Below are 23,076 nucleotides of genomic sequence, written 5' to 3'. Positions count from 1 at the left end.
ATGTGGACTTCCTTCCTCCTGAGCTGCCTGCTCTACACCCTGGGGATAGTGGCACAACCGTAAGTGCCATTTAAAAATCTAGTGATTGATAAGAATGCTGAGGGAGGGGCCAAGATAGCAGGGAGAGAGTGTGTGACCCTGTGAGTCAGCTCCTGGAAGGGCTGGACATGGGGTGGGGTGCAGAGCCTTGTTGTGAATGCAGAGCCCGCCTGAAGGTGGGAACATCTCCCACGGATATCTCTGCAGTACAAGAACTAGGTGAGCACTGGTGGTGGGAACAAGAGTGAGGGAGTGCAGTATGAGGTGGGATGAAGGGAAAGGTGTAGATTAAAGTGAAGGGCAAATGAAAAGGGCTGCAAGGCAGGGGATGGATAAGGTAAGCAGGAACCAACCTGCTGTCAGGGTAGTTGAGGAGCCACGTCAAAGCAAGAAGGGCAAATTCTGTTCTGTCACCTGAAAGTATTTGTCTTGTATTTATCTGAAATGAACTCTATTCCTTCCATCCCCCCGTGCAAGGTTCTCACTCTGGCAATCTGTCCCAGTCTCCCCAGCAGAGCAGCACTTCCTAGCCTCAGAGAGATGGCAAACTCTCCTGTTTCCTCAGGGCAGCCTTGGAGTGCCAAGAGAGGGCAAGAGGGCTCCCGGAATATGATGATATCTTGTTTCCCCACTGCAGGAGGTACCTGATCATCATTCCAGCTGCCCTGCCCTACCCCTCATCCCAGAGGGCATGCTTGGACCTTCGTGGGGTTGAAAAGCCCATTCGTGTGGCCTTAACCCTTGCGCACCCATCTGGCAACCTCAGCCTCTACCGCAAGGTCGTCCGGAACGACTGGATCTTCGCGTGCACCAGATTCCAGGTCAGAGGCATTCTTGGCAGGGACCCCTCGCTGGCAGCTCACAGCTTCCTCATTTGCCTCTCACCAAAGAAAGAGAGAATGAGGAAGATAGACGATAAGGGGGCATGGAAATGAGTGAATGCAAAATCACGGGGAGGGTTTAGTGGCAGCCTGGTGGCTTTGCTCCTTGCCTTTGTCTGTCTGCATGGCACTTCTCCTATGGGATATCCTAGTGGCACACTGAGGAAAGGCTGCCTGGCCAGGGAGCAAAGGTCTGAGGAGGGTGGATAGCTTAGAAGCACCCAAATGGCAGTCGTGCAGCTCATCCTCCCCTGAGGAGGATGCAATGTCACAGCGTGTTGTTTGTGAATCTGTGATGCAGAAAGAGTCAGACCTCTCATCTCAGACAGCTTCCCTCATGTCTGCTTCTTTCCAAGCTTTTCTTTCTGGGCTTGAAAGTGTACTGGAGGACTAGGAAAGACATGGGAGGGTGTACACAAAGGCTCAGCATAAATCTTTCTTATTTGCCAAACTCATGGTCCTTATTTTCTTAGTTTACACTGATGATAAGATGGGATTTCAGTCTTTCTGCCCCTCACACTCTAGAAAACAGAATTCTCATCACCATAGGCCTTTTCTTCCCTTGAGTTAAATCTTCTCCATCTTGCTCCATGCAGATTCTAACAGTGGTCCCATGAGGGAGTAAACAAAATTTCTGTGTCAGAATAGACTCCTTTTTCTCTTGTCCAAGATCCATCCCAGCTGCTACGCCTTGTTCCCTGTGCTTCCCTTTGGCCACTGAGGGGACACCCTATGCTGGCCTCCAGAGTAAGATGGCAAAGAGCCTGGCCTTGCAGTGCAGCTGAAGTGAAAAGGGCACTGCTCTGATGCCTGCTAACCTTGTGACTCTCCTGTTTTGTGTGCCAGGTGCCCCGACCTGCAGGCAGCCAGGAGGTGGCCACTGTGCACCTGCACATCTCCAATGGCCGCTACTTCAGTGCAAGTGAAGAGAAAAAAGTCCTGATCCGCAGGGCTGGAACAGGCACCTTCATTCAGATGGATAAGCCCATCTATAACCCAGGACAGACAGGTGAGCAAAGCACAGAGCACCCTGACAGTGGCCCTGCCTTGACCTGCCAGGCTTTGTTCCCAATTTCCTGTCAGTGGAGCGCTGAGCACTTTGTGCAATGTGGCCTCCATGGGGACAGAGCTGCAGTGAGGGATCCCATGTTTTGGCAGCGGGAGGGGCCTGGGAGGGGAGGCCTGACATGCTCTAGGAGCAGAGCTGGCTTGGAAAGGGGAGCAGACCTGAACATGGTCTTCTTGGCCAGGACCAGGTGGGACTGGTGTGCCTACACTGCAGACAAGGAAATGTAAGGGTGACTCTGGCTGTAGCCCATGGGAAAACCCCTAAACTGTGAAGCAGCTGTGCTGCTGCCACGTGCTTGGGGCAAGCAGAGATGAGTGGGGCTGAGCAAAGGGTGAGAGGGGCTGCAGGGCAGGCATGGGGCTGCCAGTAGGGCTGGGTGTGGAGCTGTGGTTCTGGGGTGAGACAAGAGCGGGGCAAGTCCATTCCCACGTGCACTCTGTCTGTAATGTGCTTTACTCCATTTTCTCCCTCCAGTGAAATTCAGGATTGTGACACTGACTGAAGATTTTGTTCCTGTTAACAGCAAGGTAAAGCCTGTCTAAGTGGAGGCAAGGAAGTCTCCAGGCTTCAGGTGGTTCTGCTTCCTCTACCAATCCTACGCCAGAGAGGCTGGGACAGTCCCAGCACCCAGGGTGGTCAATGCCACCCCTTGAGTAAACCAAATTTGAACAGCAATTCCTGTTGGCTGATGGCTCTGCTGTTGCTGTTATAGGATGGCTGCTGGTTGATGGGAGGGTTGGATGGTGTTTGGGGAGTGTGCCAGCATTCCCAGCTGGCTGAGGTACCTGAGTGCACCTGCCCTTGCCAAAAGAACAGGCAGGGCTTCTGGGGACCAGTCTGTGGGTTGCTGTCCATGGGCATAATTATCAGACAAAGTTGTGCACAGACATCACCAGACTCAAAAATCCCCTCCCACAGCTCTGGGAAGCTCAGTGATTTGGGCAGTGTGCGGCACCTGAGGGTGGCAGGAGAGCCTGAAGCAAACTGCAACATTTTAAGAAAAATTAATTAATATGGGGAAAGATTCACAGGAAGTGATCATTAAAAAAAAGAGAGAAAACAGTATAACCAAATTATACTGACTTGCTGCTGGCAGCAGCTCGTTGTCCCCGTGTCAAGGGAGTGAGAAGTTGCCAGAGACTTACATATGTGGTGGCCAGGAAACTGCAAGGCTAGTGCCATTCTTCAGTAAGCAATTATATCTGCAGCCAGCAGCTATAGCTGTTTCACTCCTCAGTCCTCAAGGTATTTAGGGAGAGCCAACAGGAATTCATGCCATGACAATTAAAATACTGAAGGGCACACATTAGGGGAGTTGGACCAAATCCTTCCAGGCTAAAATAAAGGGAGAGATCCTTCCAGCTTCTTTATTACTGACTTAATTTCTTCTTTCTTGGGTTATTGGTAAGTTCCTAGGATCAAACACTCCTTTCTTCTCCCCAAAGGGAAGGCATCTATCTTATATTAAAAAGATAATGAAGTATAAACAATACATTTGCTTCCATGCCTACAATTGGTTCATGTACATATTTGACTGTAAATGCTTGATGTCTATGTGTGAGTACAAACAAATCAACATTGTAACTGTTAATTATGCTGTGATGAAAATTCAAAGAGATTGGGTTTAGCCAAAGCTATTATAAAGGCTTGAGTGCACTGCGCACTGAAGCTATAATATCTAGTTTGTAAAATAGATGAGTTGAAGTTAATATGGGTGGTGTTCACCAGCAGCTTAATCTGCACTTTTTTTTTTTTATTTCAGTGAAAACAGAGGTGCCTCTGATAACTTGTATGAAAGCTTAGAATGATGAATAATATGAATTACATTTCAATTGCATGTTTATAGTCTGGTTACTCTCCCGAGCCCTGCTCCTGCCTCTTTATGTGTTGTGATCCCAAACTCTTCACCAATACTGCCTCCTGGATGAAAGATGCAGTGATATAAGGACGTACAGAGAATTAGTGGGCCTAGAAGGGCTGAAGGGTGTCCTCTCTTGTCCCTCCCTGTTACTGTCAGCTGCAGTCAGCATTAATTCATGACTTCCAGCTTTACCTCCTATGCCAGGGATTTTAAAGGAAGATTTTCTGAGTATTCTTCCTACAGGTGACGCAGTTTTGCCAATTATTGGGATATATGTTACAAAACTGAAGCTATTTAACATTTGTGAACTTGGGATGATGGTATTTGAGAGTCTTTCTACTCTTCCCCATTTTATTAGAGCAAATTCTAGCTTTCATCATTGTCAAATACCTACCAAAATGCATCTTAAATATTCAGGCATCAAAAAGCAAATCTGAAGAATAGCAGAGATTTTTACTCTTCCTTACTATTTCAAAGCAGCTGTTCTGCTTTCAGTAGGATCAAGCTTCTTGTACCATAATGTTTGCCGTAGTACAGGGACTGGGTGGGTAAAAGAAATTTATATGCAGGTTGCTGTGTCATGCCAGTTTTTGACAGTGCTGTCTGTTTGCTTTGCAGTACTCCATGGTGGAAATCCAGGTGGGTGTTCCAGACTCCTCAGGTGTTATGAGGAAAGGTATTTCAGTATGGATAGTACCTAGGATGCTGTCTTACTGGTTCAAATTACTTTTCTTAATCTCTATGCATGCACATTCTCTGTCCAAATGCTTCTTGTTAACAAGACTCGATGATACAAATGGTTTGACTTCATCCATTTCTACATTCAGGAATTCAGGCCCAGCTTTAGCTAATTTTTATAGTCCATCTTTACTGGAGGCTGGAGGGTCTAAATGTCAGAACCTTCCATACCTTCTTTTTCCATGGCTGTGCAGAGCAAAGTAAACCTGGGTGGTTCAGGTTCACCTCTGTTGGTGCTCCAGCATCACCATCTGGCTAAAACCAGCAGGAGCCTGTGAAAACCTCTGAAATGTCTGACATGCCTTTGAATCCAGTGGGCTTTGGGAAGAGAACAGCCAGCATTGCTGATGACTGCCTCTTTTTCCTTCCCTTGCACTGCAGGACCCGAACAAAAACCGCATTGGCCAGTGGCTGGACGTGAGACCAAAACAGGGCATTGCAGATCTCTCTTTCCAGTTAGCTGATGAACTCTCCCTGGGGACTTACACCATCAGTGCCCAGTCCTTTAAGTCCAGCTCAGTCCAGTCCAGCACCTTTAAGGTGGAGGAACGTGGTAAGGAGAATGAGGAAAGGGATGGAAGAAGTTTGATGCTTGTTTGTTGCTTGCCTGTCTGTTTAACAATGTAAACCAAATGTTGTAAAATAGGATTTACTGCCTGAGAGCTATGACTGAACACAAATTTATGGGCAATATAGAAATGAACACAAGGGAGATTGTGCTGGAGATTTCTGGAGAAGGTACCTTCTGGCAGACTGAGAATACACTAAAGACCTCTGCAAGACTGTTGGGGAAAAAAAAAAGGATTCTTTCTTTGGTTTCCCTGTTTTTAATTAATGCTTGCTTTTACCTCATCAACATGTTCCTTCATGGGAACATACTCTTTCCTTTTGTGATCCTGTGCCCAGGTAGTCTTCTGCCCTTGATGGAGTAACTCTGAGGTTTTTGTTCCAGTGTTACAAAAGTTCGATGTTTTCTTCGAGGGACCAGCTCAGATTTATGCTTCAGATAAAACCTTCCCACTTCAAGTGTGTGGCAGGTAAGGAGAATGTTCAGGGGAAATGAAAAATTCCATCAAAACTGTGTCTCTCCTTCCATATGTGTCCTGTCTTTTCAGTCCATCAAAGAGAGGTGGCTCAAGAAGGGTCAAATTCCTTTGACCCTTCAAATGGCTCCAAATTGAGCCATTCCTTTAGAAGAATCCCAAATAGTTCAAGAGTTAAGCTAATGGGTTCTTCCTTAGGGAAGAGGTACCTGAGTCACACATGAGAGAGAACATCCAGCTATAGGGAGACTTGCCCTAGGCCACAGATATCCTCCTCTGGAAGATGTGTCTGTCCAGCATTGAAAGATCTTATGTGGGAAAAGCACTTACCAGATATGGGACAGACATGTGGAGGTAAAGGAGCAGGAGCTGGCATTTCTTTAGGAGTTTATGCCTTGCCTTCTCACTTACATGCTACTGAACTTACTACCTTAGAAGCAGTAGATAAATTTCTCTAGTTATGTGGTTATCAGCAAAAAGGGAGCAGATGAGGGTGGGAAGGAGGGCAGAACCTCTGACACAAAGTATAAACAAAAAGAAGGGAGGACAATGAGCTCAAAAGCACTCAAAATCTGGTGAGCTCATTTGTATTTGGGGCTGCATTGTCCGGAGACTTTTGATGTCTCTTTTGCCCCTGATTGGTCTGACATAATTTCTCATTAATTGGGACAGTTACAATCAGGTCATATGAGGCTGTAGTAGTAAATAGTGCACACCACTCTACATCACCAGGATGGGTCACAGATGTCATGTTTTTACTGATACTGTTGGGAGCATTGCTCCAAAGGGCAAGTCAGAGACGAGTCAAAGCCAGAAAAGGCAGCAAAGCAGGCAGAGGAAATACCTAAATGTCTAAATCAGCAGGGCAGGTCTGATGATGGAAACAAGAGCCCTGATCATGAGATAAGCCCATAGTGAGGCAAGTCTGAGGTGACTCTGTGGTTCTATTACTGCAATTATCTGTCTGCAGGGACACCCATTTCTGCTGCTTTCCCCCTAACTAATATCTTCACTGAGTGGATAAATCAGGTCCACTCTCTGTGTCTGTCTGCAATTCCAGGACAGCAAGTGTCCAGAAGTGGGAGATCTCCAGAGGCTGTGGGTCTGCTCCTGTCTGTTTCCTCATCTATTCCTTTGCTCCTGCATGTGTTGGATGCCAGACCACACTATTGCACTCCCAAATACTCAAAGTGCTTTATTTTAATTTGTGCCTGCCTGCTTGCCCGCTGCAGTAAGATCTTTGTCACCAAAGGCACCTGTGTGGAGCGATGTGCTGGACAGAGCAGGCAGTGCCTCTGCCCAGAAGCTCCTCTGGCCTTCTCCCTGCAGGTACAGTTTTGGGAAGGCAGTGCGAGGGACCGTGCACGTGGCTCTGTGCCAGAAAGCGAGGAGGTGGCTGCAGAATGCCAGCAGGGACACCTGCAGGGAATACAGTGGTGCCGTGAGTAAAACCCTGGAGGGTATATGGGCACTAAAGAAGCACCACAGAGGATGCAGTGCCAAGGGCTGAGTGAACAGAATGGACTGCTCAGAGCAGTCTGACCTTGAATGAACTGAACTGCTCCAGTCTGACCTTGAATGTTTCCGGGAATGAAGCATCCACCACCTCCTTGGGGAACGTGTTCCAGTGTTTCATGAGTTCTGCATTATTATTTGTTGCAGTCGATAGTTATGACAGAATGACTAATCCCTTGTACTTCTGGCCCCTTCCCTTCTCCCCAGCCCCAAATAATACCTGTCACTCCCTATTGCAGACAGCAAGCAATGGGTGTTTCACCCCTTCTGTCAGCACATCAATCTTCAATCTGACTCCCAGTGAGGAAGACAACAAACTTTATGCAGAAGCCTCTCTCCTGGAGATGGGCACAGGTACCCAGGGGCTCAGCAGGGAAAGTACAGGGGCAAGAGGAACCATTCTGGGGGTTTGAGGATTAGAGAGGACACACATCCCCCTCTCCTCTTCCCTGCTGCTGGGATCACCATGGGACGTGGAGAGCTACTCTGCCAGCAGCAGGAGGATGAGGAGTGGCTGGGAGCTCAATGAGTGGTGTGGGTCCATGAGGATACAAAGAGGCTTGCAGACAGCTTAACTAAAGAAGGAGCTGCCACAGGAGCAGCCTCCAAACCTTGAAGAATGCTGGTTTTGGGGAGGAAGTTACAGACACTGCTAAGAGGGGTTGGGAATAACAAAGTGAGATTAAACTACAGTGCAGTAGTCACCTCTAGTACTGATCCTGCTTCCCTTGCACTCTGCATTCCAACAGGGGTGCAGATCAACACCTCCAGCCAAATCCTCATCTCCAGGACAGCTGCAAGGGCAGTATTTGAGACACCCAATGAATACTACATCCCTGGAGTACCGTACAGGGGGAAGGTGATTTTCTTCCCTTGCTTTTTTGCTCCCTCTCATTTGCCAAGTAATATGGCATGTGGTAAATCTAGCTGACCCAAAGCATTTCCTGGTCCTCAGACAGAGTATTTTACCTTGCACTGTGTCTCATTGCTTGACAGTGTAGCCACAGCTGCTGCATTTCAGGCTCCCTCTTGTGTTTGCACCTCCAGTGTCTGCTGAGAGCAATGAGTGGTGTCTCAGCAGGGATGCTGGGATGCAAGGATGTCTCAGCTGTAGGCTAGGAGAGAAACTCCTCCTGTTCTAGCCACACACACCTTTTGGAGCAGACAGATTTGAACCATACTCAGCTTCACATCAGAGATGAGGGAGTTGTACAATTCTGTCTTGTTGGGGCCAGACTGAAGTCTGTAGACGACCTACACAGGAAGGTCTATGCTTGTCAGAGATAGGAAGGTTTTGGGTATGACTTTGGAAGAAATATCTGACTTTGGCTTTTCTGCCTCACCCTGTTGTCACCAGATTAAGGTTCAGGATCACTATGGAACTGGTATGAAGAACAGGAAAGTTTATCTTGTGATAAGGTTCATGAGGCGTCGGTTTATCAAAACATACATCACAGATGACAGTGGAATAGCATCGTTCAACCTCGACACTACTGCCTGGAACAGCTCATCAGTCTCTCTGGAGGTAAACACCACCTCTGCATATGGGACAGTGAGAGTCCCTGAGCTCGACCTGTGCTCCCCCCTCCTGCCCTGCAGCCCCCCTGCCAGCTCAGGCCTAGGCTCAACACACAGCTCTGCACAGAGCAGCTGGAAGGCACCACGCCAACAGCCTTTCCCAAACCAAGCTGATGACAGCCTAACGAAGCACTGAAGCATGAACTCCTCATTTCTGTGTGTCTCTGTGCCCTTCCAGGGGAGGTTCACACTGGAGGAGTTCATGCGCACTCCTCGAAGGCCTGACTTCCCTTACACGAACGCTTACCATCACCTGCAGCCCTTCCACGTCACAACCAAGAGCTTCCTGGACATACACCCACCCATGGAAACACTGCCTTGTGGGCTGAAGCACAATGTCCAGGTGACCTTCACACTCAGCAGGGATGACCTGGAAGAAGACACCAGCCGTATAAGTTTTGCATATTATGTGAGTAAGGGTAGTAGACAACCTGGGGGGAAAGGCTGCACTGGCAGGACCAGACCTCAGTGGAAAGCTGAGGATATAATTTAGGTTGTCCCTGGAGGGATGACAGCTAAACCTTGTTCTCAGGGGAATGAGTGAATGCTACATCTGGTAGGGCTTGGCCTAGCCACACTGTGATCCTGGTGCTGGGGTTCCAGTCACCTCCATGGATAGGAGAAGGTTTCTGTCTTTGTAACCCATCACCCCCTTAGCCTCTGCCAAGGCTGTAGCTGGAAATTTATTCTCCCTTTAAAACTGGTGGGGTATCCCTTTTCCACTCTGGCTATCAAACAGCTGCTCAGTGGATTTTGGTCTGTTCTGGAGGCCAGCCTACTAGAGGAGAAACATTTTAGTTATCACTCACCAATCTGCAGTGAACCCACTACCCATACATTGTCCTCACTGAACAGACTGGGCCAGAGACTCCCGTGTTAAAGCCTCTCCTCCCAGCTGTGATGTCTGCAAATCTCCTCAAGTCTGGGATTGGATTGAGCCCACAGTTAATTTTGGGGGCTTTATTTCGCTTTTGAGAAGCAGAGGCATGTAGGCAAGTGTGGATGCACTCTGGTGGCAAACAGCAGTCTGCTCATCCCATGTACCTCCTCCTGCAGGTCACTGGCAAGTCTGGAATTGTTGTCAGGGGCCAGAGGAATATCCAGATCGGGAAACTGAACAGTAAGTCATGGCAGAGGAGTGGAAATGGTTGCACCCAGTTGGTTTCTAGATTGGACATGAGAATTGCTGGAGTTTCTCCCAAATTCCCTCAATCTATAGGTCTGGAGCAGTCAGCAAACAGGACAGAGGGAGGCTGAGGAAGCAATTGTGTCAGCTGGAAGAGGGCAAAAAGACAAAATGAAAAAATGATGGGAAGAGAGACTGGGAGGATGTAGGGGAAGATGGAAAACATAGGGTTAGAGAATAGAGGGAGAGGGCAGACAGTGCAGCAGCATGAATTGGTTTGATATTTTGAGATTATATAGCACAAAAAGAAGAAGGGCAGAAGGAGGTGTCTGTGGGCCTGTGAGGAAACTATTCTGCCTTTTCTTCTTCAGTGCTGAAGGGCTCGTTCTCCATCCCTTTGACCTTCACTGCCGACTTGTCCCCGTCACCTTCCTTAGTGGCGTACGCCATCTTCCCCAACGGAGGGGTTACAGCTGACAGCATCCGCTTGGATGTTGCCTTGTGCTTCCAAAACCAGGTGAGACTCACCTCTGTGGCTGGGGGAGAGTTGATGAACAGACAGGAGGCATGAGGGAAGGAGACCCTCAGATCCTTCCAAGAGAGAACTGGGCAGAAGAGATGGAAGGGGTATCTGCAGCACAGTGCCCAGGGACCAGGAAAGCTTCATCAGTGACTTCCAATAGCAGTGGCTGAGCAGGGGAGATTCCAGCTAGTCTTCCTCTTTCTGCCTGTGCCATCTGTCTGTCATCCTCCTCACACCTCTTTCTTTTTCATATTCCTTTCCTGGTGTGCTGCTCCAGGTCAAGGTAGGATTCCCAAGTAAAGAAGCCCAGGCAGGGTCAGCAGTGCAGCTCCAGCTGCAGGCAGCGCCTGGCTCCCTGTGTGCAGTCCAGGCAGTCGATGAAAACATGTTCTCCACCAGACCAGACCATGAGCTGACCAGCCAAGTGGTGAGTGTCTGTGCAACCAGGCAAAACCTTGGGAGTGATGGATGAGCTGGGCGAGGCAGGTAGGGGCTGTGGCAAGGGGAGCTGGGGGCCAATGAATGTGTGTGAAGAAGAAAGCAGAGCCTGCCTAGGAAGAAGGACAGGAGCTGATGTGCACACTAGGGGAGGATGGAGTGAAGCATCTGGAGGTATCTGCTCCTTGCCCAATCCTTCCCTGCCTGTGAGTTTGCCTAGGTCTATGGTTTGTTCCCTGCTGCCTACCAACGTGGGTACCCTGCCCAAGTGGAAGAGCATTCAGATCGCTGTGCGCAGCCTCAGTCCTTGTCGCCTCTGCTACGAGGAAGGCCACAACATTCCTTTCAGCCTGACATCTTCAACCTCTTCCGGGTAATCACCACATGATGTTTCCCAGAGCTGGTGCAATTATGAGCATCAGAGGTATTTTCTCCCCAAGCAGTCTGAGAGGCTTTTCCTCCTCCAGACAGACCCTGCTGTCTGCCCCGACTGAACTGTGTTGTCTCAAAAGATGTGCAACCCCGCTGAGTAGGAATATCCATATTTCCCTCCACATGTGCACAAAGCAAGGTGATGAAATCCTGGACCATCAAACTCAATTTTTTTTTACTTGAATGGGAATGAGGAATGAGTTCCTGGGCTGTGTACTCTTTGTCTACAGTATTAGAGAAAAGAGAGACAGGGAGCAATCCCAAGCATTCGACCATGGGTTGTTGCCATGCCTTAGTTGTTAGCTGCTTTTTGCCACTATTTTGGGCAGGTCCCAGGCAGACTTCTTGGTGTCTTAAGGGCAGATCTCCTTCATGCTTCCCTCAGCACTGTGTCTGCTTTAGCCAGTGCTGCTCTGGGCTGCCTGGGCATTGCATTGTCTCTGTTTTTCCAGAGTAATTTGAAGAGCAGCAGTTAGTCTTCCCCACTCACAGATGCTTTTCTACCTCCCCCGCCATCCCTCTTTTCCTAATAGAACATGGGACTGAAAGTCTTCTCAAACCTTGTAATCAAGAAGCCCTCTCAATGCTCCCGTCGGATGGAGAGGAAGCCAATCATAGGTGAGCTGCACTTTGAGCCTACCTGGGACATGAGATCTTTGGGGTGGTGGATATTGTCTCTCTTAGGAGTACCGGGTGCTGCTGCCACAGTCCACCAGACTCGGTAGGCGTGACCCAGTCCCCATAAAAAAGGGCTCTGAAGAATGTCACTACCTGGATGTTCCCTGACACTAAAGGATGACACTCCCTTTCCTCACAGACAAATCCAAGTGGGACCCAGGATCCGTTTCCCAGTGTCTATTCCCACTCCTCAGGCTGTACTGAGACTCAGCTTCTGTCCCCATTTGTAGCCACAGAGGCAGCCTCATGTTCTTCCTCTGTGTCTGTTTGCACTTGATAACTGTACTAAGCTGGCTCATGTGCCTACCTCTATTTAAGCCATTGCTTGCTGCGCAATGTGAGCTTTGTGCAGCAAGCAAACAGTTCTAGTACTCACAGAATTATAGAAGTGTTGGTTAAAATGGCTCTCTGCAGGTTCTCAGTCTCTTAAGCAAAATCTCTGGATCAGGTCAGGAAAGGGCTTTGTCTAACCAAGTCTTGGAAACCTTGCAATCAGCTCACTGCAAGCTGCTTCTCCTGCTATCATTCTCTTTTCCCTTCATTTCTAATCTCTCCCATGAAATCAGTCCAGTCCCTTGTGCTTTCCTCTGCCAGACTCTCCTGTGTCTCTCTTACTGCTTGCTTTGCCTCCAGCCCCACTGCAAGACTGTCTATGGTTGGCAGGATTCACCTCTCCCACTCTGGTGGGACTCCTTGCTCTTTCCTTCAGGGATGCCTTCTACAGAAGACCAAAGAATCAATGAGGAACAACCCCAATTTACAACTCACAGAAGATCTCACCACAATTTCCCTGAAACTTGGATCTGGAATATGTACTCTGTTGGGTAAGTTATTCCTGACTTTACAAATGGACAGAAGGATGACCCTTTGCTGTTGCCTTGAGTTTGTGTAAAAGAGGTGCAAAGAGACCTCGGCATGCAAATTATGGGGCTCTTCCCTGCATTTGTAGAGTGTCCAACTAGTAGACTTTGAGGTGCAGAACTGAAGTGTACACAGATTTAAGGAGCAGGAGTACACTTCCAGACCAAACCACCATGAGTGTACAGAGCTGGAATGCTCGGGCAGCGTCTTGCTCAGAAGAAGGACATAAAGCCTTTACTGATGGCATTTAAAGAGGGTTGATGGCTCTAGGGAAAAAATTGCTGAGAAGTGCCTTGCTGTGAGCCACTGGAGCAAAAGTCATTGGCAGTACAGCAGAAGTTGATCCAAGCATAAGGAACTGTGTTACCTCCATCAGCAGGGCTATGAGCACTCCTCATTGCACCTCCTTCCCTCTCCCATGGCAGATGAATCTCTTCAGGCAAGTTCTCTCTTCCTCTCAGCTCCAATGGCAGCAGGAATGTCTCAGTCACAGCACCTGCTGCTGCTGCAAAGTGGAAAGTCAAGATGTTCTGCTTGGCTGGGAGGGGGTTTGGCCTTGCCCCAGCCACGAGCCTCAGAACAGTTCAGCCCTTCTTTGTGGACGTGACGCTGCCGTATTCCGTCATCCGTGGAGAGACCTTCCTGATGAAAGCCACTGTCTTCAGCTACCTGCAGCAGTGCATGCAGGTGTGTCACTGTGTGGGACAGGCCTACTCTGCCCCCCAGTTTCAGAGCTCGTGGTGCCAAGCCATCTCATCTGAGTTGCTCAGTCACTCACCTGCATCTGTCATTCCCGCAGATCCAGGTGGCCCTGGCTAAATCCTCAGACTTCCAGGTGGAGCCATGTCAGACTTGCAGGGACAAAGAGTGTCTGTGTGCAGAGGAGTCCAAGACCTTCCTGTGGAATGTGACAGCAGTCCAACTGGGTATGGCAGCAAAAGGAGATTGGTGGTGGGGAACCCTAAAACTGAAGTGAAAGAGTGAGGGAGGTCCAGAGAAGTTGGCAGAGCCAGGTCTCCTCTGAATCCTGAAGTCTGTCCTTAATGGTGCAAACATGTAATCCATTAAGTTTGCTTTCTTTCTCTCTTAGACAGACTCACCAGAGAGGGCAGGAACTCCTGAAGGGAGTGGGAGTACTCCTGGCTGTGGAGGCCAGCTGGGGAGGAGGAGGCTGTGTGGATGTGGGTGGGGGAATTTTGCATTGCTGGTCCCGTGCTTCATATGCAATGGGAAGGGCATGCTGGGTTCTGAGGGCTGCTGGACCCTCTATTGTTCAAGTCATACTGCAGTGCAGTGAAGTCACTGCTGGTGAGATGTTACTGAGTTTCCTCATGCTCAGGGTGTCTCAACAAGCTGTCAGCACTGGCTGGCTCACCTTTACTGGCCAAACCACCGAGGCCATGAAGCCCAACAACCCAAAGCATCTCAGGTCACTATGGGTTAAAGAAAGTTTACTCCATTTGGCCACAGGTATAAGAAAAGGACTCTGCTGAATTTATTTGCTAGGGACACTGAACATCTCAGTGAGGACAGAGGTGCTGGACCCTACGTCACGGTGTGGGGGCAGGAAGGCCTTGCCAGCTGCTGTGAGGGGGAGGCACACATTGACCAAACACTTGCTGGTCCAGGTCAGTACGAGAACAGCCTCATTTCTGTCTATGATATCCCTACCCAAGGGGGAAGGCAGCCTGAGGTGGTCTAAATAGTTTTATCACCTCAAATTTTGGCCAGTAATAGTATACCAAAGCTGTGGCTTAGTTCACTTCATTTCTCCCAAGACCTAGCCAAGCCTGTTCTTACAGTACTCTTTCTTGAGCTGCATTCCCATGTCTGTGTTCTCCCTGTACCTTTCCTGCTTTTCATGCTGTACCTGAGCTTTTGTATGTGCTCACTGGCCAGAGAGCCCTGTCCCTCGGGCTAACTCTTGATCCTTTGAGCAGTGAAGCAGGCCGACCTGCCAAAAAGGAGGAGGGTGGAGTCCCTGACCTCTGAATTCAGACTTGAATTTTCCCTGAAATGTTGGTGTCATTTGGGAATTTTATGTGTATTTTTGTTTCTCCTGTCCCATGCATGCTTGTGCCCTGGCAGCCAGAGGGTGTGTTAGTGGAGAAGTCCTACAGCTCCCTTCTGTGCCCAAGAGGAGGTATGTGCCTCAGACGAGGTATGTGCACAGCCTCAATGCCTTCTGCAGCCTGAAATAAACACACCTGAAAGTAGAACTAAACTGTGGGAGGTCTCATGACAGAATGCTTTGAAATTATTTTTCACATAGGAAATTTCACTTCCTATCAGCCATGAATGAATAAGAAATATTACTCCCACATGCACTGTCCTACATGAATTTGCTGCTGAGTATAAGCGGCAAAATCCTGCTCTGTAGTCTCCTTCCCACAGTGCAACCCTTGGATGTTCCTGGGGCTTGAGGCACACCACCAGTGAGAGGCTCTCCAACCCTCCCACCCCGTCCCTGCAGCACTGCACATCTTGCCAGGATGTCCTCCCTTGATGTCCAGCTGGGGTTTGTGTGAGCCTTCTGAAGCACAGTGAATTGAGCTGAAGTGAAGCTTGGTGTGCCCTTGGCCCCACCAGCAGCTCTCATGTATGGCCTAATCTGAAAAGATTCCAGGCAATGCACTCGGTGCAATGACCAGGACAGTCAGTGTGAGCAGGATGTAGGCTGTGTCCCACTTAGCTGGGGCAGTCTTGTCTCTCCAGTTAGGGGCTTTTGGCTTGGTTTTTCATGCTACACCTTTTATCCTGCTGTTATCAGGAAATGTGGCTGAAGAACCCGTGTCCCTTCGCCTCCCTGACAATGTAGTAAAGGCATCTGCCAGGGCTTCCATTTCCATCACAGGTAAGTGACTTCTACTGTGGGCTCACAGAGTGCTGGTCTGTGTCAGAGCAAGGCTTACCTTGGTGTCAGAGGATCCACTTGACATGAAACTGCCCAGAAGAGAGGATACTGTGTTTCTATTCCCTGCAAACACCAAGCTTTCAGATTTTTGGCTTTAATGGAAGAGTAATCTGCACAGGAGAATAATCCTTCTTTTTCTAGCTAGGACCTTGGAGCAGAGACTTTGGACCTTGGCTATTTCTGTGTAGATACAAACAGTAAAGCTCAAAACCATGCTACAGCAGAAGCTCCTGGAGAGAAGAAATCTTTCTCAGCATTATGAAGTTGCAAAGGAACACTTTGGAGAGGGTACTGGGACTGGCCCTACCTACCATTAAATACATATATTTGTTTTGCAGGCCAGACTGGTATGAAGCCAGGCCTGGCATAAGTAGCCATGAATACTGTGCAACAGAACCCCAACAGAGGAAAACACAAGGCTTTTCTGACTGGCTGGAGGATGTGTGGACACCTTCACACCATCCGACTAGCACCCCTGCTGGCTTCCTCACATATTGATGCTTGACATATGGCTGGGTAGAGCAGGCCTGGCTAAAGACCTGGCATTTCAACCTTTCCCTGAGTGCTGTTACATTTGCTTGTCTATATGACACAGACTGAGCAGGTGCAGCTCTGCTGACAGCTTTTTACAAACAGTATTTGTTATAGCTGGAGCTCTTCAGAATGCAAAAGCTGATAAGGGGATCTTATCTCCAGGGACTCCATAGAGCTGTCATGATGCCAAGCTGGAAAGAGGCAAAACAGTGACAACTGTCCATCTTGCACTCAGTTGTTTACTTCTCTTTCCTCCTTTTTCCAGTGCTTTCCCCCTGCTGAGATAAAGCACTGTTACCCCCTACCTGGATGAAAAGGCACCTCAAATAATATTTACACTTTCTTTGTTTTTTGTACCCTTGGATAGGTGACCTCATGGGGTTGGCGCTGCAGAACCTGGACCACCTGGTGCAGCTGCCCCACGGCTGTGGGGAGCAGAACATGGTGCTGTTTGCCCCCGTTGTCTATGTGCTGCAGTACCTGGAGAAGACGAGGCAGCTGAGCCCTGAGATCAAGGACAGGGCAGCAGGATTCCTGCACAATGGTGAGTGCAACAGAGCCACCCTGCCCCTCTGCCTTCCCCTTTGTCCAGCATACTGGAAACTCTTGCCCACATTAATCACTGTTCCCATCTCCCCAGGCTATCAGACACAACTTCTGTACAAGCACAGGGATGGCTCCTACAGCTTCTTTGGGCAGAAGGATGGAGAAGGAAACACTTGGTAAGCACTGCAAACATCCCTCACTTCTGATTTTTCCTGTCTGGGTTAGAGCACCTAATGGATCTGAGGAAGCTGACAAGATTTCCTTTGGGATGGAGACAGAAGGAACTCTGACAGGGAGAGTCTGAGGCACTTGAGCCACTAGAAAAAGCAGTCAGGCAGGGCAGCAGAGTTTTGGGAAAGTGGAACAGCCAAGATGTGGTCCCAGGGAATGAAAGGTCTTTTTTTTGTCTCTATACTCCTGCTGTTGGCCCACAGACAACATCAGGTTCTGCTACTGGTGACCTGGCAGCCAAGAGGGGTACACATGTCTGGAAAAAATCAGGTGAGAGCTATAAAAAATCCTCTCCTCAGTGAGTGGAGAGGAGCTGCCTTGGCACAACTTACACCTATGGTGCTTGGCTAAGATGAATGGAGAAAGGAAGGGAGGAAGAAAATAGGGAATTCCAGATTGTCTCAGTAATTTGGAGGAGATGAAGTGGAACACATAAAGGTAGAAGGAGTCAGGGGTGATATACTGGGTAAAGCATTAAGTAGTATGCAAGTAATATATCTGTGGAGACAGAGGTAGGGAGAGGAGCCACTGGGGTGAGTCCTGTGGACCATTTCCACTTTTAGATTGACTTTCTTTATGAAAATTACTCTTTTTTTGCACTCCCACTATGTCACTAGTTCAGGGACAAGCACCAGGAGACCTCTGACTTTCTCTTTGCCTTTTTTTTTTTTGTTTGTTTGCCTCTTTTTCTCACAACTCATCCTCTTCCTAGGTTGACAGCTTTTGTACTCAAGAATTTTGGCCAAGCCAGAAAATACATCTACATAGATGACAAGAACATCCAGGATGCCCTGCGCTGGCTAGAGCAAAACCAGCTCCCCAGTGGCTGCTTTGCCACCAAAGGGAACTTTTTTCACTCCTCCCTAAAGGTAATGGTGGGCCAGGGCAGGTAGCAGTGCTGGGGAATGCCTGGAGAGATTTTTGACAGCAGAAGATAGTGGGATCCCAAAAGATCCTAGAAAGTCATTCTGCAACCTGTGCAAGCCCTAAAGAGGGAAAAGCATGGGAGGAATGCTTTTCCTTCTGAGGAGTGGGCCCTCCTAACACCCTGCAAGAGTGAAAGATGTGTTCCCCTCACAGGGCAGCATGGATGATGAAGTCTCTCTGGGGGCCTATGTCACTGCAGCACTGCTGGAGATGGGTCTGCCCCTGCAGGTGAGCACGCTCAGCTCCCTCCTGCTCCCTTCTGCTCCCTCCTGCTCTCCTGGACACCACCATGGGGGTGTGCCAGCTTGTGATTCTGGTCTTCTCCAGGCCATGAACTGGGAGGGAACTTCTGGGAATGAGTCAATGTTTGATCAATGGGTGAAGTAATTCCTCAAAAGAGCCAGTGTTGTGAAACTGGCCTGATGCAGTAGTGCTTGGTGGGAATGGCTCCCAGTGCACATCAGGGCTGCACTGCCTGTAAGACAGTCTGTAATTTATTGGGTTTCTCTGGAGCTACGTTGGGAAGACATAGTGTGGCTCCCTGGAATGCGTTCCCCAGCCCACTATTTCACCCCTTTCAGAGTTTGGCACGTTGTCTCCTCCCAACACAGGGCAAGCTGATGCAGACTACTCTCCGCTGCCTGCACAAGGTGGTTCACAACATCACCAACATCTACACAGAAGCCTTGCTGGCCTATGCCTTTGCCCTGGCTGGGGACTATGAGACAACCCAGGAGCTGCTGTACAAACTGGAGGAACAGGCCATCAAATCAGGTGCTGCCTGCTGGAGTAATGTATGCCGAGCTACAGCAGTCGAAAATGATATATGTATTTATATATAATACATTTACATATAAGATACTCCTTGTATTTGTGCAGTAACTGCATTGTGTGACTGAAAATACAGTAAGATACTTCACAAACTGTGAGAGTGATTTAGAAATAGCTTCCTCAGACTGCAGGAATTCAAGATCCCTTTGAGGGGGGAGGTAGGAATCTGTCAGCTACAATGACGTGAAGCCTTGGAGAATAAATTCAAGAAAACAATCCTGGCTTGAGTATAGGGAATGTACTGAAGGAGTCCTGAAAGCACGGTGGGGTTTGCTTCCTCTGAAACCCAAATTATGCCCTCCCTAAAGAGCCTTCATAATCCTTTTCCTTCTGCAGGAGGACAAATCCACTGGAGCCCCAAACCAAGCTCTCCAGCCTCCACAGACTTCTGGCCCGGCACTCAGTCAGTGGACGTAGAGCTGACAGCCTATGTGCTCCTGGCGTACCTGTCCAAGCCACGGGTGCACGCCGGTGACATGACAACTGCAGCTGGCATTGCAGCGTGGCTCACCCGGCAGCAAAATGCCTACGGGGGCTTTGCCTCCACCCAGGTAACAGCAGCTCCCCGTGGAGCCTTTTGCAGCCTAGCTTGGCAGCACAAGTCCTCTTGAAGAATTCCTGTTGCAAGCCAGTGCCATTACGGCTGATGCTTTCAGAGGAGCCCGTGTCTCCCTCTGCAGGACACGGCCGTAGCGTTGCAAGCCTTGGCGAAATACGCAGCGAGGGCGTTCAGCACGGCCGGGCAGGCCGTGGTGAGGGTGCGGTCCCAGAGGGCCTTTGGCAAGGCGTTCCCGGTGAGCCGGCAGGGGCGGCTGCTGGTGCAGCGGGCGGCGCTGGTGGAGGTCCCGGGGCAGCTCCTGCTGCAGGCCCACGGCAGCGGCTGCGTCTTGGCTCAGGTGAGCAGGTGGGATAAGCGTGCGGAGGGGAGGACTCTGCCGCTTTTCTCCTGCACGAGACCATGCCTGGCCTGTGTTTTCTGCTCCTGGCCCTTATCCTGCAGACAGTGCTGAGGTACCACGAGCTTTCCCCACGGACTCCCGTGACCTTCACGCTGCGTGTCAGCACAGAGCTGAACAACTGCAGCCAGGCAAACCCGCGCCTCCTCACCGTCCGCATCTTCACCAGGTGACTCCAAGGGCTGCTTCCCGCTCCAGCAAGATGGAGTGAGCTTGGACACAGCAGCCAGGCAGGTCTCAGGGCTCTGATGGAGAGACCCGGCCCTTGAGCTGAACAGGACAGAGGGAGAATTGGACAGGTGGAAGGCTTGGAGGGGGAAGGTGCTGGCTAACTCCTGTGAGAGGGAGCAGTGGCTGCCATGCCCCCAGTCCCAGATGGGACGCCTGGCTCAGGGCGTGGTGGTGGATGGAAGAGGGGCTGGGAGGGCACTGTCCTCACAGTCAGACCCTCTCTCTGTTTTTTCTTCTCCAGCTACATCGGGAGCAGAGTCACATCCAACATGGTGATCATAGAGGTCTCCCTGCCATCCGGATTCATCATGACTTCCAGATCCAGAATGTTGGTAAGAACTTTGGAATAAGAAAACACAGCTGTGGTAAATGGGTCCTGCCTGCTTACTCCTGTTGAGAATTGTTCATTTTGGGCCAGGTAGTAGCTAAATTTGCAGGGGACCTTTGCTGTTGCAATTGCACCAAAACTTCTTGTTTTCCTACAGTCCCATGACGGAGATCAGAGGTGGTTCAGCTTCTCCCACTGGCAGTATTTGGACTTGGGCCAGGAACAAAGTGTATTGCTGGGTGTGCTGACGCCAGGATTTGTTTGTCAGAAAGTCTAAGACAGGATTTCTCAGACATACTCTAGCTCTAGCTAAAAAGATTCTTTTGTTTTCCAATTAAATAATAAATTAAATCACAGCCCTCCTGCAGGTCTTTAAAAGCAGTCGAACACTCAGTGAGATGAAATAAGAACCTCTACTGGTGCCTGCACCCATTTGCTCACCAACCTATCAGTCGTACGTACTACCCACACAGCCTTTGGTCCCCAGAGGGAGAGATTCCTCTGCCCTGGGCAGGGTCAGTGGGGCTCACACATGAGATGCACACAAGGGATGTCCAAGAGAGACTAGCAAAGATATAACCACTGAAAAATGCACAGTTCCACACAGAGTCCAGCTCTATACCTTCCCTCCATAATACACTGGCTCCCTCAGGTTAGGAATCCCTAAGGAAAATGCTCACAAATTTCATTCTGTTGTTGTTTCCTATCCTAGCTGGAGAACAGAACCATTGTTAAGAAAATAGAAGTGAAAGCTAATGTGGTCTACATTTATCTGGAGAAGGTAAGTGAGAACAAAAGCATTTGGTCAGAGCAAAAGGTCAGCTGTGTGAGAAGCCTGAGGGTGGTCTAGGTAAGAAAAGACCACTGGTAGAATTGGGGACAGAGGAAGTTGGCCCAATTTCATTGTCATTGGATTAGAATATTCCTACACAATATTGTGAAAATTCCTACCACAATATTGTGTGCTGTCCCTCACACAATACTCCATTTTAAAGTCCAGAATCTCTAATGGATTAGAGAAATGTGGTGCAGGAAAACATGTAAATCAGGGAAGATGAAGATGCTGTGACTTCTTTCTCCCCTTCCTTGCTAATTTCCTTCCATCTCCACTAGCTCAATGATGAATCTCAGACTTTCACTCTGCAACTGGAACAAGTAATTCAGGTGAAGAACCTGAAACCAGCCAGCATCAAAATCTATGATTACTACCAGCCAGGTGGGTTGCAGATTTCCTACTACTTGGGGGTGGGGAGGTGGGTTCCTGGTTCTCTGGCTGGGAAGAGACATGCAGCCTTCTCCATGTGCATCCATGTGTAATCACCTTCCTCATTTCCTTTTGCAGAGGAGCAAGCCTTGGCTGAATACAGTGCTGTCTGTAGTTGAGGTAGGCAGCAAGTTCCTCTGTGACACCAACAGTGGCATCAGGAAATGGTGGGTCTTGGGCAGGGAACATGGAATATAAGCAAAGACAGGAAGGGGAACGGTAAGCAGTGGGGAACATGTACCCAGCTAGAAACAGGAAATATCTGTTTCTAGGTCTATGGATCAGGTTTTTTTAATGCTCTGTCTCCTGTGCATGTCTGCACCTGGAGGGGCAGAGTTTTGTACATGAGCAGAGGTAGAGAATTTATTTTTCCCAGCTGCTCTTAAATGCAGTTTTCCTGGCTTGGGAGAAAAACAGTAAACCTGAATAATCATTCAATCAGACAGTTCTAGTCTTCTACTTTTAATAAGACACCACACACAGTCTGAGCCTTCCAGGAACTAACTGCTCAGCAGGAAATTCCAAGCATTTTCTCTTTTCTTCATATCTCCATGTGGTGACCGTTGGCAGGGGTGACAAAGGACTGATGGGAGAGACTGCAGAGGAGGGATCTACCCCTGCTCCTGTGAAGACAATAGAGGACAAAAAAAGAGTTCATGAAGTATTAAAACTAACCACTGGGAACTTAGGGGCCTTTTTTGCACCTTGTGACTGAATGGTACTGTCAGGCCAAGAAGGACAGAGCTCTTATCACCCAGAGGATGTTTGGGCACTGGAATGGGTTTCCCTGGAAAGTGGTCACAGCACCAAAACTGATGGGAGTTCAAGAAGCATTTGGACAATGCTGTGAGGCACGTGGTGTGACTCTTGGGGCTGTCCTGTGCAGGGACTGGAGCTGGGTGATCCTTGTGGGTCCCTTCCACCTCAGAATGTTTTATGACCTAAGATTCTCTGTCACTTTATCTATACAAAGCTTATGTCACAATCTCTGGTAAGGGTGTGGAGCTTGTGGCAGACATCCCAGGACAGGGCTGTGTGCCTCCCTACAGGTGATTCATGCAGCAGGTGGTTTTGCCTGTCTTGTGGGCTGGGGGCAGGAGAGCACACAGGTGCAAGTGAAAGTTTAGAGCAGGGGCAGACATTGGTCAAGCTTAAGCTTTGTCTTGGCTCAGCCTGGAAAGAGGATGGGCAGGTGTCCATTCCCTAGTGTGGATCAGAAGCCAGGCTGAGATGGAGAAAGGCTTGGCACTGAAACCTGGCCTGGCCCTGCAGTAAAGATGAGCATGGCACGTTGTGTGCACAGCGCTGGAGGGATGTGAAACTGCAGGGAAAGTGCCAGGAAAGGGAACTGTGGTGGCTTGAATAAAGTGTATTTGATGCAAAGGGCCAGGACTGGTGCTAGTAATTGGTATATGCAGTCCTTGTTTTCTGGAACATATCTCCAGCTTTGTCATGATCTTGTAACATGAAATCTTCTACTTCAGTTGTCTTTCCCTCAGTTTAACCACTGGGGTACAGGAACTCACCCTTAC

At 49.1% G+C, this 23,076-nt stretch overlaps 1 protein-coding gene across 1 annotated transcript; it reads left to right on the top strand.

Moving 5' to 3' along the window:
- LOC115900869 (alpha-2-macroglobulin-like protein 1) lies at positions 1-21,663 on the top strand. The gene is made up of 34 exons (XM_030943461.1): positions 1-59; positions 677-860; positions 1,767-1,929; positions 2,464-2,516; positions 4,469-4,489; positions 4,970-5,141; positions 5,541-5,625; positions 6,961-7,072; positions 7,386-7,500; positions 7,896-8,005; positions 8,504-8,671; positions 9,781-9,862; positions 10,195-10,367; positions 10,651-10,800; positions 11,032-11,184; positions 11,777-11,861; positions 12,631-12,745; positions 13,244-13,469; positions 13,582-13,708; positions 14,289-14,410; positions 14,871-14,925; positions 15,553-15,636; positions 16,598-16,774; positions 16,871-16,952; positions 17,720-17,876; positions 18,088-18,162; positions 18,546-18,708; positions 19,102-19,316; positions 19,446-19,661; positions 19,766-19,890; positions 20,194-20,284; positions 20,993-21,061; positions 21,394-21,496; positions 21,623-21,663. Exons 1-34 carry the CDS (start codon positions 1-3, stop codon positions 21,661-21,663), a joined length of 4,128 nt encoding a protein of 1,375 aa, XP_030799321.1.
- Positions 21,664-23,076: the final 1,413 nt, after the last annotated feature.

This window comes from Camarhynchus parvulus, chromosome 1 (genome assembly GCF_901933205.1).
Source record: "Camarhynchus parvulus chromosome 1, STF_HiC, whole genome shotgun sequence".
NCBI classification, from domain to species: Eukaryota; Metazoa; Chordata; class Aves; order Passeriformes; family Thraupidae; genus Camarhynchus; species Camarhynchus parvulus.
This window is presented reverse-complemented; position numbering and strand designations above follow the sequence as displayed.